The sequence below is a fragment of the Mirounga angustirostris genome, unplaced genomic scaffold (genome assembly GCF_029215605.1).
Source record: "Mirounga angustirostris isolate CCGP_5_RB_7025 unplaced genomic scaffold, mMirAng1.0.hap1 SCAF_6, whole genome shotgun sequence".
Lineage (NCBI taxonomy): Eukaryota > Metazoa > Chordata > Mammalia > Carnivora > Phocidae > Mirounga > Mirounga angustirostris.
The window spans coordinates 1,636,920-1,653,278 of record NW_026991714.1 but is presented as its reverse complement, the minus strand read 5'-3'; the positions used below and the strand labels follow the sequence as shown (position 1 = coordinate 1,653,278).

Below are 16,359 nucleotides of genomic sequence, written 5' to 3'. Positions count from 1 at the left end.
CCGGAGGCTGGCGCATGCTCCTTGGCGGCCCGGCGGCGCGCACCGCGGCTCGGGGGCGCGCACGTCCGTCGTTGCCGTTGGCCGACTTCCGGCGGTAGCGAGGCTGGGTTTCCGCGGGATCTGGCCGGCTGGTGAGGGCGGCGGGGCGCGTGCGGTGGGGCGGGAAGAGGGGTCGGGTCAGCGCGGGTGCGTGACGGTGCCGGGCTGGGCGTGGGGAGCGGGGCCGCCCTCGGCGCCGGGGTGCGGAGCGCAGCGAGGACCCCCTTTTGGAACCCGTGCCCGGGAGGGGCCCGCGCTGGCGCTGCCCGGGGTCGCATTCATTCCCCCCGTGGGTGTGACCCCAGTTCCCGGAGCCGGGGCCTAAGAGAGCTGCTGCGGTCGAAGTGCCTGGGGCCCATCTCTGCCCGCTGCTGCCTCTGGCCGGTAGCTGCCTGCCTCCGTCCTTCTTTTTCTTTTCTCAGCTGGTCATCTCTGAGACGTAGGACCCGTGCAGGCTGCTCCCACCCCCTCTTCCCTGCTCTCCACCACCCCTCACCGGGATCAGCAGAGCCTTCACGTGTTTACTGAGCTTTAATAGCCAGTCAGTGTGCATTAGAAGCCAGAGTTAGGATACCTGATTTCCCCGATAGGTGTGTGTGTGTGTGAAACAAACTGGTTTGGAGCCAGGGGTGGGGTTCTGCTGCTGCCTGGAGAGACTGAATTAGGGAGGCTTACTTTATTTTTAAAAATTATCTATTTATTTAAGTAATCTCTGTCCCCAGCGTGGGGCTCGAACTCACAACCCTGAGAGCAAGAGTTGTACCTGCGCTCTTCTGACTGAGCCAGCCAGGCGCCCCTGAATTGGGGAGTTTTAAAATAACCTTATAGTTCAGACTCTGAGGGAGAACTTTCTTAGTCCTCTAGTCCAAGCTTTCGTGTAGTACCCTGGTAGATGGGCATTGTCAGTGAGGAAGAACTCAGTGTTGTACAAGGCAACTTACTTTATTCTTGAACCTATTTTATAAGAGTAAAGGTTTTCTGGGTAGAAAGATGCGATCAGCTTCCATCCAATGCTTAACTCATGGTCCAAATGCTGCATAGAATAAGCACCAAATGGGAAGTTCATGCCCTCTTTCATGTGTTCGTTTCTTCAGGAAACATTCACTGAGTATACCATAGGCAGATCCTGCCAAGTACTGGGGGTACCAGTTGGAAGAGTCCTTTTCCTCGGAAATCATGTAGTTTTGGGGGAAGGAGATGGGAAGGAGACAGACAAGAAAATGACAAAAGTGATAAATACTGTAAAAGAGGGGTGCCTGGGCGGCTCAGTTGGTTAAGCGACTGCCTTCGGCTCAGGTCATGATCCTGGAGTCCCGGGATCGAGTCCCGCGTCGGGCTCCCTGCTCGGCGGGGAGTCTGCTTCTCCCTCTGACCCTCCCCTCTCTCATGTGTTCTCTCTCTCAAATAAATAAATAAAATCTTAAAAAAAAAAATACTGTAAAAGAGCTTTGCAAACAGGTGCTATAAGAACATAAAAGATACCCTCCAGCTTAGGTTAGTGTTGCCCTTAAATTGTGAAAAACCGGAATAGAAGCCAAGAGTCAAGAAGTAACATAGCATAAAGAATAGTAGAACTCTTGTTTTCAACACACAATTTCTGTTAATATAGCTTAACGTTTTTAAACAACCACACTTTGCTTTTGGATTGTTTCTGTTAATGGAACTACCTGTTCATGAAAACAGCAATAGCAAACATTGATCTAATAAATTGCTGTCTAATGACGTAGATGCTATTTTTATTTCATTTTTAAAAACATTTTTAAAAAAGATTTTATTTATTGGGACGCCTGGGTGGCTCAGTCAGTTAAACGTCTGCCTTCAGCTCAGGTCATGATCTTGAGGTCTTGGGATCGAGTCCTGCATTGGGCTCCTTGCTTGGCGGGAAGCCTGCTTCTCCCTCTGCCTGCCACTCCCCCCTGCTTGTGCGCTGTCTCTCTCTCTCTGGCAGACAAACAAACAAATAAATAAAATGGTTGATCTTAAAAAAAAAGATTTATTTATTTATTTGAGAGAGAGAGAGATTGAGGGTGAGAGAACACAAGCAGAGGGAGGGGCAGAGGGAGAAGCAGGCTCCCCACTGAGCAGGGAGCTGGAGTCAGGGCTCGATCCCAGAACTCTGGGGTCATGACCTGAGAGCCGAAGGCAGACGCTTAACTGACTGAGCCACCCAGGTGTCCCCATTTCATTTTATAGCTGAAGAAACTGAGGTTCAGTTTAAGTTATGCAGGGTCACAAAGCTGGAGAGAAGGTGATTTGGGAAACAAATGGAGTTTGACTCCACAGTTTGCTCTCAGCATCATGCTTTTCTACCTCCCTGATGGTAGTAATGGTAACCAACATTTACTAATCACTTACTGTTTAATTTTTACAACAACTCTATGAGGTAAGCCCAGTTAATATCCTTTACAGTGGAGGAAACTCAAGATCAGAGAGGTTAAAGCACTCAGCCAAGATAGTGTACTAAGTGCTATTGCTTAGTACGCTGAAGTTAGGGTTTGAGCACCACACTCTAACCACAGTCTCTCACCTCCCACCCATCGGGACATTGTGTATTTGGTGTACTGTGTCCATGACTGAACATGAATAAGTGGAAAGATACTTGAAGAAATGCTCTTATCATTAATTAATATGAGGGTGATGAGAACTTGCTTTTCTCCTTTCAGGATGGAAGAGGAGTGGGACTTGTACAATGTTGCCCTGTAAGAAGAGAAGGACTATGGTGACAGAGTCCCCACAGCACCAGAGCAACCAGGAGGAAGAGGACCTACACCTGGAGTCAGCCGTTAAATCGTCGTCTGACCAGGTGAAAGACTTGGGGTCAGCATCACTCTCTGGGGGTCCGAGTCATGGCAGAGCAGCTGGCCTCCAAATAGAGTCTGTGCAGGATGCTGGAAATCAGCTTGGTGTGGAGGATCCGTCTTTGAGTTCTAGGGTGCTCGCCCAGGACACAAATGCACCAGTTTTAGAAGCTGCTGATGTGGCCATCTCTCAGGGAATCACCCTACCTTCCTTGGAGTCTTCCCAGCCCCTTAATGTACACATTGGTAAAGGAAAAGTCCAGGCCACTGGCTCAAGGAGAGGGAAGAAGATGACACTCAGGCCTGGGCTTCTTCCCCAAGAAGACAGAGGTGATCATCCTCTTACAAAGGAGCCTTTTTCAGGAGAGCCTAGTGAAGAAGTCAAGGAGGAAGGAGGTAAGATATGAACGGTTGTTAGGCCATGTTTGCCTTGACGCACCAGTTTGCCACTGTGCTCTCTGCAGTTCAGTTATGAAGCGGTGTTTCTGACGGGGATACTGATTCACTATGGAATCGGAACTGCACTGCTCATAAGGGTCAGCAGTCAGGTTTATGAATGGGTGGAGACTTTCTTCTCCCTCCCGTTCCGAGATCCTCTTCTGTATCCTTTTCTTTCTCTTACTCTCTCATGTCTGGAGTGGTGAACTACTATGTCCAAGATGGACATGAACATGAAGTGGGGCTTGTGGAGGAGGGGCAGCAGTGTAAAGGGACATTGGGTGGGGCTCTACAGAGATGACATAACCCTTAGGACTTGAGGGGTAAGAGTTTGACAGTTGGTGGCATGGGGTATCGTAGGCCAAGAGCAGTAGGCACCGAGGCAGAGGCCGAAGGGGATGGTGACATGGTTGGTTGGAAGAAGGGAGAGATGTCTTCAGAGCGGTTGATTATATTTAGATTGTGAAGGGCTTTGTTTTTCATGCTCAAGCGTTTGAACTTTTCCTGTAGGTGATAGCCAGTTAATAAATAAAAGAAGCAGAAGGCACAGTTCTCACCTCAGAAAGCTTGTAGTCTAGTTGGGAAGACAGGATAAGCACGTAATTCATATGGAGCAGCTGGAGGCAAGAGACGCCACAGAGCCTTGCCCTTCTCCCCTCGAGACCTTACAAAGGCTTGGACTGGATATTGGCAGTGGGGAGAGAAGAAGGGGTGTGTCTTAGAGACATTACGAAGGAAGAACTAATCTTGCTTGGAGCCTTACACCATTTAAGAGCTCTGTCCTGGGGGTGGTGGCGCAGGCGTTGGGGGGGTTGGAAAGGAGTTGGGCTTTAGGTATGAGGAGTGCGAGGTGTGATGTGGGGGCCACCAAGATAAAATAGAGCTCTGAGATTGAAGTTGGGTAAGAGGTAGGAGTAGAAACAGAGTGTTCGTTGTGCTTCTTCATGGAGAGGAATGTGGAGGAAGGGGACCAGCTTAGGCTGAGGAAGATGACAGAGAAGGGAAAACTGGAGAAATGATAGGAGAAGTCAGGAAGGAGGACAGCTCTGAGAACAAGGCCCATCATTTATTTATTTGTCTGTTTGTTTAAAAAGATTTTATTTATTTGACAGAGAAAGACACAGCAAGAGAGGGAACACAAGCAGGGGGAGTGGGAGAGGGAGAAGCAGGTTCCCCACTGAGCAGGGAGCCCGATGTGGGGCTCAATCCCAGGACCCTGGGACCATGACCTGAGCCGAAGGCAGACGCTTCACTGACTGAGCCACCCAGGTGCCCCAAGGCACATGATTTAAAAGTTAGTGACACATGAAAAAGTGCTCAGTATCGCTCGGCATCAGGGAAATCCAAATCAAAACCTCAATGAGATACCACCTCACACCAGTCAGAATGGCTAAAATCTGTCAGGAAACGACAGATGTTGGCGGGGATGTGGAGAAAGGGGAACCCTCCTCCACTGTTGGTGGGAATGCAAGCTGGTGCAGCCACTCTGGAAAACTGTATGGAGGTTCCTCAAAAAGTTGAAAATAGAGCTACCATATGACCCAGCAATTGCACTACTGGGTATTTACCCCACAGATACAAATGTAGTGATCTGAAGGGGTACATGCACCCCGATGTTTATAGCAGCAATGTCCACAATAGCCAAACTGTGGAAAGAGCCAAGATGTCCATAAACAGATGAATAGATAAAGAAGAGGTGGTATATATATACAATGGAATATTATGCAGCCATCAAAAGGAATGAGATCTTGCCATTTGCAACGACGTGGAGGGAACTGGAGGGTGTTATGCTGAGCGAAATAAGTCAATCAGAGAAAGACATATATGACCTCACTGATATGAGGAATTCTTAATCTCAGGAAACAAACTGAGGGTTGCTGGAGTGGGGGGTGGGGTGGGAGGAATGGGGTGACTGGGTGATAGACACTGGGGAGGGTATGTGCTCTGGTAAGCGCTGTGAATTGTGCAAGACTGTTGAATCTCAGATCTGTACCTCTGAAACAAATAATGCAATATATGTTAAGAAAAAAAAAAGAAGAAGGTAGCGGGAGGGGAAGAATGAAGCGGGGGAAATCGGAGGGGTAGACGAACCATGAGAGACGATGGACTCTGAAAAACAAACTGAGGGTTCTAGAGGGGAGGCGGGTGGGAGGATGGGTTAGCCTGGTGGTGGGTATTGAGGAGGGCACATTCTGCATGGAGCACTGGGTGTTATGCACAAACAATGAATCATGGAACACTTCATCTAAAACTAATGATGTAATGTATGGGGATTAACATAAGAATTAAAAAAAAAAAAGTTAGTGACAAAGGGGGCGCCTGGGTGGCTCAGTCGTTGAGCGTCCACCTTCGGCTCAGGTCATGATCGCGGGGTCCTCGGATCGAGCCCCGCATCGGGCTCTCTGCTCTGCGGGGAACCTGCTTCTCCCTCTCCCCCTCGCCCTGCTTGTGTTCCCTCTCTCGCTGTGTCTCTCTGTCAAATAAATAAAATCTTTAAAAAGAAAGAAAAAAGTTAGTGACAAAGGAGAGAGAAGGATGATGGGGCGCGACAGAAGGCTGTGCTTGCAGCTTGGAGGTGGTTGAGAGGGGGCGCCGGAGAGTTTCTGGGACGAGGAGAGCAGATGATGGAACTCTGGAGGGAGAATGCCAGCAGCACTGGCTGTTTTGCAACAGGAGGACGGAGATGTGGCCAGAAGGGCAGTGGGATCCCTGACAGGTCTTCTTCAAGCTTGGCTGTGTCTGTGACATGAAGGTGGGGGACCTGGAGAGGATACAGGATTCCAGTGCTCGTAGGGAAGGAACAGGTAATTCACTAGGGGTTCAAAGTCACTTAGCTGTTGAGGAGTGGAATCTAGAGATGTTTTCAATGGTTAGTTTACAGATGTCCAAGTGTAGGTGAGTAAAATAAACATTTGTTGTTTAGGATTATCTGTAATACAACTCCCCTTCTTTAAGCTAGATAATTGAAAGTGGATTCTACCACCTTGCACTTTTAATGAGCTGTAATACCAGTAAAAGAAGGACCTTATGAGTGTCTATCCAGAATCCTTTTTTCCCCCCCAGTACCTTTTTTTTTTTTTTTTTGCGGGCTAGAAATGTAACATACAAAACAGAAAGGAAGAAAGAAGATTGAAAATTCATATATATGCATTTTTAAAAAAGATTTTATTTATTTATTTGACAGAGAGAGACACAGGGAGAGAGGGAACACAAGCAGGGGGAGTGGGAGAGGGAGAAGCAGGCTTCCCACCAATCAGGGAGCCTGATGCGGGGCTCCATCCTAGGATCCCGGGATCATGACCTGAGCCGAAGGCAGACGCTTAACAGAGCCACCCAGGCGCCCCATATGTATGCATTTTGAATAATGAAAAGTTTAAGGAAGAAAATAAAGAAATCTTACTATGCACAGTAATCATTAAAATGTAGTGTAGGGGCATCTGGCCAGGTCATTCTTTGGAGTGTGCAACTCTTGATCTCCGGGTTGTAAGTTTGAGTCCTGTGTTTGGTGTAGAGACTACTTAAAAGTAAAATCTTAAAAAAAAAAAAAAAAAGAAAATTAGTGTGTATTTGTTTTGTTTTAAAGATTTTATTATTTATTTATTTGTCAGAGACAGAGAGAGAGCACAAGCAGGGGGAGCAGCAGAGAGAGAAGCAGGCTCCCCGCTGAGCAGGGAGCCCGATGCGGGGCTCGATCTCAGGACCCTGGGATCATGACCTGAGCTGAAGGCAGACACCGAGCCACCCAGGCGCCCCTGTTGTTTTGCTTTCTTTTAAGTAACGTGTAGTATTACAGTTTTGTAGAAAAAAAACAAAACCAAAAAACTCTGGGTTATTTTGAAGTGTGGTAGTGCCCCCTTATCCGTGGCTTCAGTTATCCGTAGTCAGCCTCAGTCTGGAAGCAGGTGATCCTGACTTCACCTCGTTATCAGGTCAGTAGTAGCCTAATGCTGTGTCACTGCGCCTACGGCCCTCCCCTCACTTCACCACCCCATGTAGGCATCACATCAGCTCACATCATCATAAGAAGAGGGGTGAGTACAGGATAGTAAGATAGTTTGAGAGAGGAAGGGACCACATTTGTTTAACTTTTATTACAGTACACTGTTATAATTGTTCTGTTATTAGTTACTGTTAATCTCACTGCCGAATTTATAAATTAAACTATCATAGGTCCGTACAGGAAAAAAACAGTGTATATAGGGTTCAGTACTATGGGAAGTTTCAGGCATCACTGGAGCTTTTGGAACCTGTGTCCCAGGGGATAGGCAGGGGCTACTGTATCAGCATTTTGTTACAGTGGGTACTCTGTGAAATCATGTTTCTAGGCTGCAGGTGCTAGTGATTAAACCTTCCTTGTGTTGGTGTGTATTCTAACAGAATTTTAACCCCTACCGCTCCCTCTTTTTTTTGGTCAGAATTTTAATTGTTCTTTTAAAATTGATTTATATACCCTAATTTCTACTTATGCTTCTTTTCCTTTGCCTTCTAAAATGATTAAGTTAGGGGGCACCTGGGTGGCTCAGTCGTTAAGCGTCTGCCTTCGGCTCAGGTCATGATCCCAGGGTCCTGGGATCGAGCCCTACATCAGGCTCCCCGCTCCGCGGGAAGCCTGCTTCTCTCTCTCCCACTCCCCCTGCTTGTGTTCCCTCTCTCGGTGTCTCTCTCTCTCTCTGTCAAATAAATAAAATCTTTAAAAAAATAAATAAATAAAATGATTAACTTAGGCAGATTTCAGCTTATAATTGTACAGTTCTCAGCTAATTATTTTCATGTTATCAATTCACAGTTCTTAGGCTGGCAGTAAATAAGTTACAGATGTGTTCTGTGTAAGGCTTCCCCTGCTCTGCCATACCCTTCTCAGCTTCCCTTTCTAGGGGCTCTGAGCATCTAACACATGGATACAGAAAAGGAAGAGTGGGATTCCTGCGGGGTTCTCTGAGACGGGAGTTAAATTGAGAAGCAATGTGATGTGGTCACTGAAAAGGAACATTTTTGGGGTGCCTGGCTGGCTCAGTTGGAAGAGCGTGTGACTTGATCTCAGGATCATGAGTTTGAGCCCCACGTTGGGTGTAGAGATTACTTAAATCAATAAAACTTAAAAGAAAGGAAAAACATTTTCTGAATGGCTGGTCAACTGTGCGGACAGTGTTAGAGTTGTTCCAAATACATTTTAGGTAGTAGAAGTATCAATGGAAACTACCAAAGTGAATTTCTGGCATGTTTGTTTAAAAAATCTTTTATGTTGGTTCAGTTTTGAAAATGTTGACATCATTAATTGTACAACTTGTTCAAGATTGTTGATGAAGGAGATCACTATGCTGTTTGTTGAAGTTCTCTTTTCTAAGAAATTTGGCTGAGAGCAACTTTGGATTTGACCGGTTTGGGATCTCTTTGTCCAGTCCCCGTGAAAGGCAAAGCCGTGGGACGGTTTGATGTTTGGAGTACTCATGGGCGCTGGAAGTGAAGCATAGAAGATTGAGAGTACACGCAAGTCAGGATTGATTCATGGCTTCTTTAAAGCTTTTTTTTCTCTGTTGGGGGAGAGGATGGTCCAATTTAAAACCATGTTTACACTGGTTGAAAGTCCCAGTGTCGATGAGACAGCAGGTCACAGCCTAAGGGCTGCTCTGCATAGAGCTCAGTGATAAATAATTTGATCTCTTTTTGAACATGTTTTGACGTGTAATACACAGACATGAAAACAATTCATAGATGCCGACAGCGCACCGTGAAAAGTTGGGCACCCTTTTCCTCTGCTCTTGCCCCCAGGTTCTTGTCTCAGGAGCAAGCAGTCACTGTTCAGCACGCCTGTTCTGCCTGTGTTCTCCTCCCCATGACAAGTTGGTTCTCATGTCGACTTTTGCTACAGCATGAATGTTTCCTTGCCTTTTTTTTTTTTTAAAGATTTTATTTATTTATTTGACAGAGAGAGACACAGCGAGAGAGGGAACACAAGCAGGGGGAGTGGGAGAGGGAGAAGCAGGCTTCCCGCGGAGCAGGGAGCCAGATGCGGGGCTCGATCCCAGGACCCTGGGATCATAACCCGAGCGGAAGGCAGACGCTTAATGACTGAGCCACCCAGGCACCCCATCCTTGCTTTTTAAATGCCCCATCTTCCCCAGAAGAAAGATAGCACTCCTTAAGAGTAGAGGTGAAGAGGGGAAAGTTGTCTGAGGAACTGTAGAACCGTGTATTGATAATTTTTACTCTAATGCTCTGTAGAATTTATAGAGTCAGAAAGTTCAGGACATTTATAATGGATATCACTTATAGTGGGTTAAATGCGGTATTAATGGTTGTCTGTATAAGATGTCCCTTTGTCATCAGGACTATAACAGACCCCACCCCACAATTATGGTTCTCATTACTCCATAGGAAAAAAATGCATAACTCAAAGCATATTAGAAGTAGAAAGACCTTGGGGTGCCTGGCTGGCTCAGTCGGTAGAGTGTGTGACTCCTAATCTCAGGATCATGAGTTCAAGCCCCATATTGGGAGTGGAGCCTGCTTAAAATTAAGAGGAAAAAAAAAAAGTAGGAGACCATAGCCATTATGTAGTTCAACACCCTGACAGGTGAGTACGTTGGAACTGAGCTTTTGATTTCTTAGGACCCTGTAAGTGAGAGGAGAATGCCTATATGGTGTATGCATCATTAATGAAGTTACCCATCTATAAAGGACTTTATAACCAAATGCTGATTTTTATAACCTGGTATGATTGATAATGGGCAAAGTGTGGAGCAATACTTGTGATTCTTCCAGGAAAACCTCAGTTGCACTCTGGAGGGGCGATATCTTCGCTGCCGTTAGGCAGCCACTCTGCAAAACCAGGAGCCCAGCCTGGGAAGTCCCCTCAGCCAGGTATCTGTGCCTGTCCTCAGGAAAAGCCATTCGGGACTCTGGCTCCGCAAGCTGAGGATGAGACAGAGGACGGTGGACTCTTCATTCCGATGGGTAGGCTTTCTTTCTCTTTTCTTCTTTTGTAATTAAAGAAAGATCCTCTTTATTGAAATATGATATAAAGTATAATATGTAGAAAACTGCATGTGTCCTAAGATATCGTAGTTCCTTGAATTTTCGGAGACTGAAGACACCCGTGCAACCAACAACCAGATCAAGAAACAGAGTATTCCCTGTTCCCTCGGTTGTCCCTTTCAGTTATTACCAGCACCTCACCCATGGGGGCCATTACGCTGACTTCTGGCAGCCCAGTTTGGTACGCCTGTTTTGTACTTCATATGAGTGGAATCCTGTGTTTGTATGCCTAGTGACTGCATTTTTCCACTCATCTTGTTGCGTTTATGAAATTGGCCCACGCTGTTGATTGTAGATTGTTCATTTTCATTGCTGTCTAGTATTCTGTTGTTTGAGTATTCAACATTTTCTGTATCCGTTCAACTTTTTTTTTTTTAAGATTTTATTTGAGAGAGAGCTTAAGAGAGAGAGAGAGAGACCATGAGAGGGGGAGTGGGAGAGGGAGAAGCAGACTCCTCACTGAGCAGGGAGCCCGACCTGGGGCTCGATCCCAGTACCCTGGGATCATGACCTGAGCCAGAGGCAGACGCTTAACCGACTGAGCCACTCAGGTGCCCTTCATTCAACTCTTAATGGGCATTAGGATAGTTTCTAGTTGGAGGCTACTCTGAATGGTGCTGCTGTGAACATTCTACACAGATCTTTGGGTGAACATCTGCATTTGATTTTTGTTGGGTGAATTGCTAGGTCATAGGATTAGGCCTTCTGAAATTTTTTTGAAATACTGAATTTTTTATTGTGAATTATAACACATACAGACAAATGAATAAAGACTTTATTCAGCTTAAAAAATGGTTTTACAACGAGCACCTGTGATTTCAATTTTTTTTAAAGATTTTATTTATTTATTTGAGAGAGAGAGAGTGAGAGCAAGTGAGCACACCAGCAGGGGGAGTGGGACAGGGAGAAGCAGGCTCCCCATGGAGCAGGGAGCCTGACTCGGGGCTTGATCCCAGGACCCTGAGATCATGACCTGAGCTGAAAGCAGACGCTTAACTGACTGAGCCACCTAGGCACCCCTTGTGATTTCTTTTTTTTCCTTCCTCCCTCCCTCCCTCCCTCCCTCCCTCCCTTCCTTCCTTCCTTCCATTCTTTCATTCTTTCTCTCTTTCTTTTTAAAATTTTATTTATTTACTTGAGAGAGAGAGAGAGAGCACAAGCATGATCAGGGAGGGGCGGAGGGAGAGGGAGAAGCAGGCTCCCTGCTCAGGGAGCCCATGCAGGGCTGGATCCTAGGATCCTGAGATCTTGACCTGAGCTGAAGGCAGATGCTTAACGGACTGAGCCAGCCAGGTGCCCCTGTGATTTCTTTTTCTTATTGCAAATACTAGTGGTGATCATGCACATTTCGTCTGAACTTGGGGGAAGGCACTCCGTATTATTCTTGTTTTTTGGGGTTTTGTTTTGTTTTTAGAAGTGGGGAGGTGGAGGGGCAGAGGGAGAGAGAGAGAGAGAGAGTGAGATTCTAGAGCAGACTCCCTGTTGGGCATGGAGCCTGACATGGGGTTCAATCTCATGATCCTGAGATCACCACCTGAGCCGAAATCAAGAGTCGGATGCTTAACAGCCAGCCAGGCGCCCCTGAATTCCTTGTTATGCATGAGAGAGTTGTAGACTTTTTGTAGATACATTTTTTTTAAAGATTATATTTATTTGACAGAGACAGAGAGTGAGCATGAGCAGGGGGAGGGGCAGAGGGAGAGGGAGAAGCAGACTCTCTGCTGAGCAAGGAGCCCGATGTGGGACTCTATCCCAGGACCCCAGGATCATGACCTGAGCCAAAGGCAGAGGCTTAACCGACTGAGTCACCCAGGCGCCCCAACTTTTTATAGATATGTTGTATCAGATTAAGGAAGTTCTTTTCCTTATTTTCAGTTTTATCATGTATTGAATTGTGCTAGTGCTTTTCTGTCTCTATTAAGATGATCATACAGTGTTTCTTCTTTATTGTTAGTAATGTGGAGATTCTCGTCGTTTCTTACTGTCAGATTTATTGAAATACAATTTGCATTCAATGAAACGTACCCAGTGAGTTTTGAAACACGTAATACAGTTCTATAACTGCCGCCGCCGTCAGCATATGGGACATTTCTCTCAGCCCGAAAGCGCTCTCATTGCCCGTTGCAGGCTTTCGTTCTCAGCCCGGTCTCGTCTGCCACCTCACTGCGTCCGTGTGGTTCTCTCTGCAGTGTCCTGCCCGTGCTCACGGACAGTATGCAGCTGTCTTTGCCTGGTACGATGCTTTGGAGGCTCATTCGCATTTGTTCTTCTCATTGCTGAGTAGTGTTCCATCCCACAGACACACCACCCGTTACTGGTTCACCAGCTGATGGACGTTTGGGTTGTTTCCAGGTTTTGCCTGAAGCTGCTCTATACATTCACATATAGGCCTTTGATGGACACAAGTTTTCATTGTTCTTGGGTCAATCACTAGGAGGGACATTTCCGGGGCTTTATGAGGAACTGCTGACGCATTTTCCAAAGCAGCTGTACCATTTTACACTCCCACCAGTGGGTGTGAGATTCACAACTGATCTGCGTCCTTTCCAGTAGTTGCCAGACGCTTACATTTTCTCCATTTTAGTAGGTGTATTTCCTTGCGGTTTGAACTTGCATTTCTCTAAGGAAGAGTAATGTAGAGCATGTTTTCATGTGTTTATTGGCCACTTGTAGATCATTTTTGGTGAAATGTTTGATCATTATTCTGTTATATGCCCTTATTCCTTTTGTAATTAGTACATATCTTGCAGGAGATACCTTATTTTTTAAAAAAATATTTTACTTATTTATTTTAGAGAGGGGGTGGAGGGGCAGAGGGAAAGGGAAAGAGAATCCCAAGTGGACTCTGCACTGATCACAGAGCCAGACTCGGGGCCCTATCCCATGACCCTGAGATCGTGATCTGAGCCGAAATCAAGAGTCAGATAGATGCTTAACTGACCGGGCCACCCAGGCACTCCTTGCAGAAGATACATTAAAACTATGCATGTATCCTGTTTCTCCTCAAACTTTTCCCCACTAATTTTAGCATCCATTGGTGGATTGCCTGCAAGAATTATTACTGTGTTGTTCTAATTTTTTTATTCCTTTCATTCCTTCTACATCTAGTAATTGGGATTTTCTATAAAGAAGAGCTGTCCTTCTTCCTCGTTTATTTATTCAGTTTTTATGTGAGTGTGGACTCATGGGTATTTATTTTATTATTTGAGTTACAGTGCAATGGTGTCATTATTTATTTTGCTCAGATTGTTTTAGTGTTAGGTATGGGGAGATACTTCAGGTTTTACTTTTATGGAATATGGTTTTGGTGTCATATCAAGGAATGCTGCCTAATCCTGGGGCGCCTGGCTGGCTCAGTTGGTGGAGCGTGTGACTCTTGACCTTGGGGTTGGGAGTTCAAGCCCCATGTTGGGTGTAGAGCATTAAAAAAAAAAAAAAAAAAAAAAAGGAACTCTGCCCAATCCAAGGTCACAGAGATTCTTTTGTGCAAGTTGTATGGTTTTACATACTCTGTTTAGGTATATGATCCATTTTGAGTTAATTTTTGTATCATGTGTGAGGCATATTTGAGATTCTTTTTTGCATGTGGATGTTTATTTCAGCATGATTTTTGGAAAAGATTCCTTTCTCCATTAAATTACCTTTGCACCTGTGAAAAACTCACTGGCCATATTAGTGTGGGGTCTTTTCTGGACTCTGTTCTGTCCATTGATCTATGTGTCTGACCTTTCACCAAAACTACACTGGTTTGATCCGTATAACTTCACAGTAAGTGTCAAGATCAGGTAGGTCTTTACCTTTATCCTGTTTTAAAAATATATATATGTGTGTATATATATTTTATATATGTATATATATATTTAAGATTTTATTAATCTATTTGAGAGGGAGAGTGAAAGAGAGAGTGAACACAAGGTGGGGAGAAGCAGACTCCCCACTGAGCAGGGAGCCCGATGCTGGACTTGATCCCAGGATCCTGGGATCATGACCTGAGTTGAAGGCAGACGCTTAACCGACTGAGCCACCCAGGTGCCCTAATATATATATTTTTAAGATTTTATTTATTAGAGACAGAGCAAGTGCATGCACACAGGTGGGGGGGAGGGGAGAGGGAGAGGGAGAGCCAGACTCCCTGCTGAGCAGAGAGCCCGATGTGGTGCCCCATGTCCTTTTTTTTTTTTTTTTTTTTTTTAAAAACAAGGTTATTGGGTTATTATAGGTCCTTTGCATTTCCATGTAAATTTAAGAATTGGCTTGTCATTTTCTTCAAAAATACCTGCTGGGGACGCCTGGCTGGCTCAGTCGGTTAAGTGTCTGCCTTCGGCTCAGGTCATGATCTTCAGATGCTGGGATGGAGCCCCGCGTATTGGGCTCCCCCTCCCTCTGCCTCTGCCTGCCACTCCCCTTGTTTGTGCTCTCTCTCTCTCTTTCTGTGTCAATAAATAAATAAAATCTTTAAAAAAATAGCTGCTGGAATACTGATTGGTAATGAATCTGTGGATAAATTTGGGAAAGTTGCCATCTTAACAATATTGAGTCTACTAATCCATGAACAAGATCTATTTAGATCTGTTAAAATTTCTCTCAGCAATATTTTGTAGCTCTTTACATATACATTTTTCACCTATTTGTTTAGATTTGTGAAACACCTAAATATTTCTTCTTTTATGCTAATATGAGTTTTTCTTTTCAACTTCCAATTGTTCATTGCTAATCTATAGATAAGTGTGCTTGGGTGTATTGGTCTATCTTGTGACCTTGCTATAAGTCCATTATTAGCTGTATATACTTGGTAGATCTTTAGCAATTCCTTACAGAGAGAATGATGTGATCTGCGAACAAAAGGTTTTTTTGCCTTCCTTTCCAGCTTGTAAGTCTTTGCTTTCTTACTTTCTCTTTCTTCCTCTTCTTCCCTCTTTGTCTCCCTCCGTCTTCCTCTTCCTCTCCATTTATCCATCCTGCTTCGCTCTGTGCTGGAGAGGACCTTCAGTTCAGCCTTGGGAAGTGGTGGGAGCAGGCATCTTTCCTTTGCTCTTGACCTCAGGGGAGTGTGCTCAGTCTTCCACCGTGGGGCTGGAGGTTGTCATTGGATTGAAGAAGTTCTCTACTGTTTCTGGTTGCTGAGAGTTTTTGTGGTGAATTGATGTTATATTTGGTTAAAAGCTTTTCCCGCATCTATTGAGATTATCTTTTGTTTCTGCTTTTGGTCTGTTGATGTGGTGAATTATATTGATTGATTTTCAAATTTCAAAGTACTTTTGCATTTCTGGGGTACACCACACCTTTTGATCATGATATATTACCCTTTTTATATATTGTTGGATTTGATTTGCTAGTATTTTAAGGATTCTTGTACCTGTGGCCGATAGTGTTCTTGTATTCTTTGCATGGTTTGGTATTAGGGTCATGCTGACCTCATAAAGTGAGTTGGGAAGTGTTCTCTCTTCTTTTTGTTTTGTGTTTTTCATGGTTTTATTTTTGGAAGTGTCTGTGAATTGGTGGTATTTCTTCCTTAAATGTGTTGTTGAATGCACCAGTGAAGCCATCTGGGCCTGGAGTTTTCTTTGTAGGCGTTTTTAATTATGAACTCAGTCCCTCCCTCCTTCCTTCCCTCCCTCCTTTCTTTCAGATTTTATTTATTTATTTGAGAGAGAGAGAGAATGAGTTAGAGACAGGGAGAGAGAGAAAAGGAGCAGGGGGAGGGGCAGAAGCAGACTCCCCACTGAGCAGGGAGCCTAATGTGGGACTCAATCCCAGGACTCCAGGATCATGACCTGAGCCAAAGGTAGATGCTTAACTGACTGAGCCACACAGGCACCCCTGAACTCGGTTTCTTTAGCAGATACAGGGCTGTTCAATTATCTACTTGTTCTTGAGTGAGCTTTGACAGCAGGTGTCTTGCAGGGTATTTGTTTCATCCAACTTGTGGAAACCTTGGCATAAAGGTTTTTATAATATTCCTTTAGTATTTTTTTTTTTAAGATTTTATTTATTTTAGAGAGAGAGCGTGCACGTGGGCACATGTGAATTAGGGGCGGGTCAGAGGGAG

At 45.1% G+C, this 16,359-nt stretch overlaps 1 protein-coding gene across 10 annotated transcripts in view; it reads left to right on the top strand.

Moving 5' to 3' along the window:
• Positions 1-16,359, top strand: part of GON4L (gon-4 like) — a 68,265-nt gene that overhangs the window by 2,665 nt on the left and 49,241 nt on the right. For 8 of the 10 annotated variants that reach the window (XM_064593691.1, XM_064593687.1, XM_064593686.1 and 5 more), the window contains exons 1-3: positions 77-131; positions 2,703-3,233; positions 10,038-10,229. In XM_064593691.1, coding sequence (XP_064449761.1) covers positions 2,729-3,233; positions 10,038-10,229 — 697 coding nt within the window. In that variant the 5' untranslated portion in view covers positions 77-131; positions 2,703-2,728. Of the gene's footprint in view, positions 1-76; positions 132-2,702; positions 3,234-10,037; positions 10,230-16,359 lie in introns of those variants that run through there. The other 2 variants (XM_064593685.1, XM_064593690.1) reach the window with 2 other exon arrangements.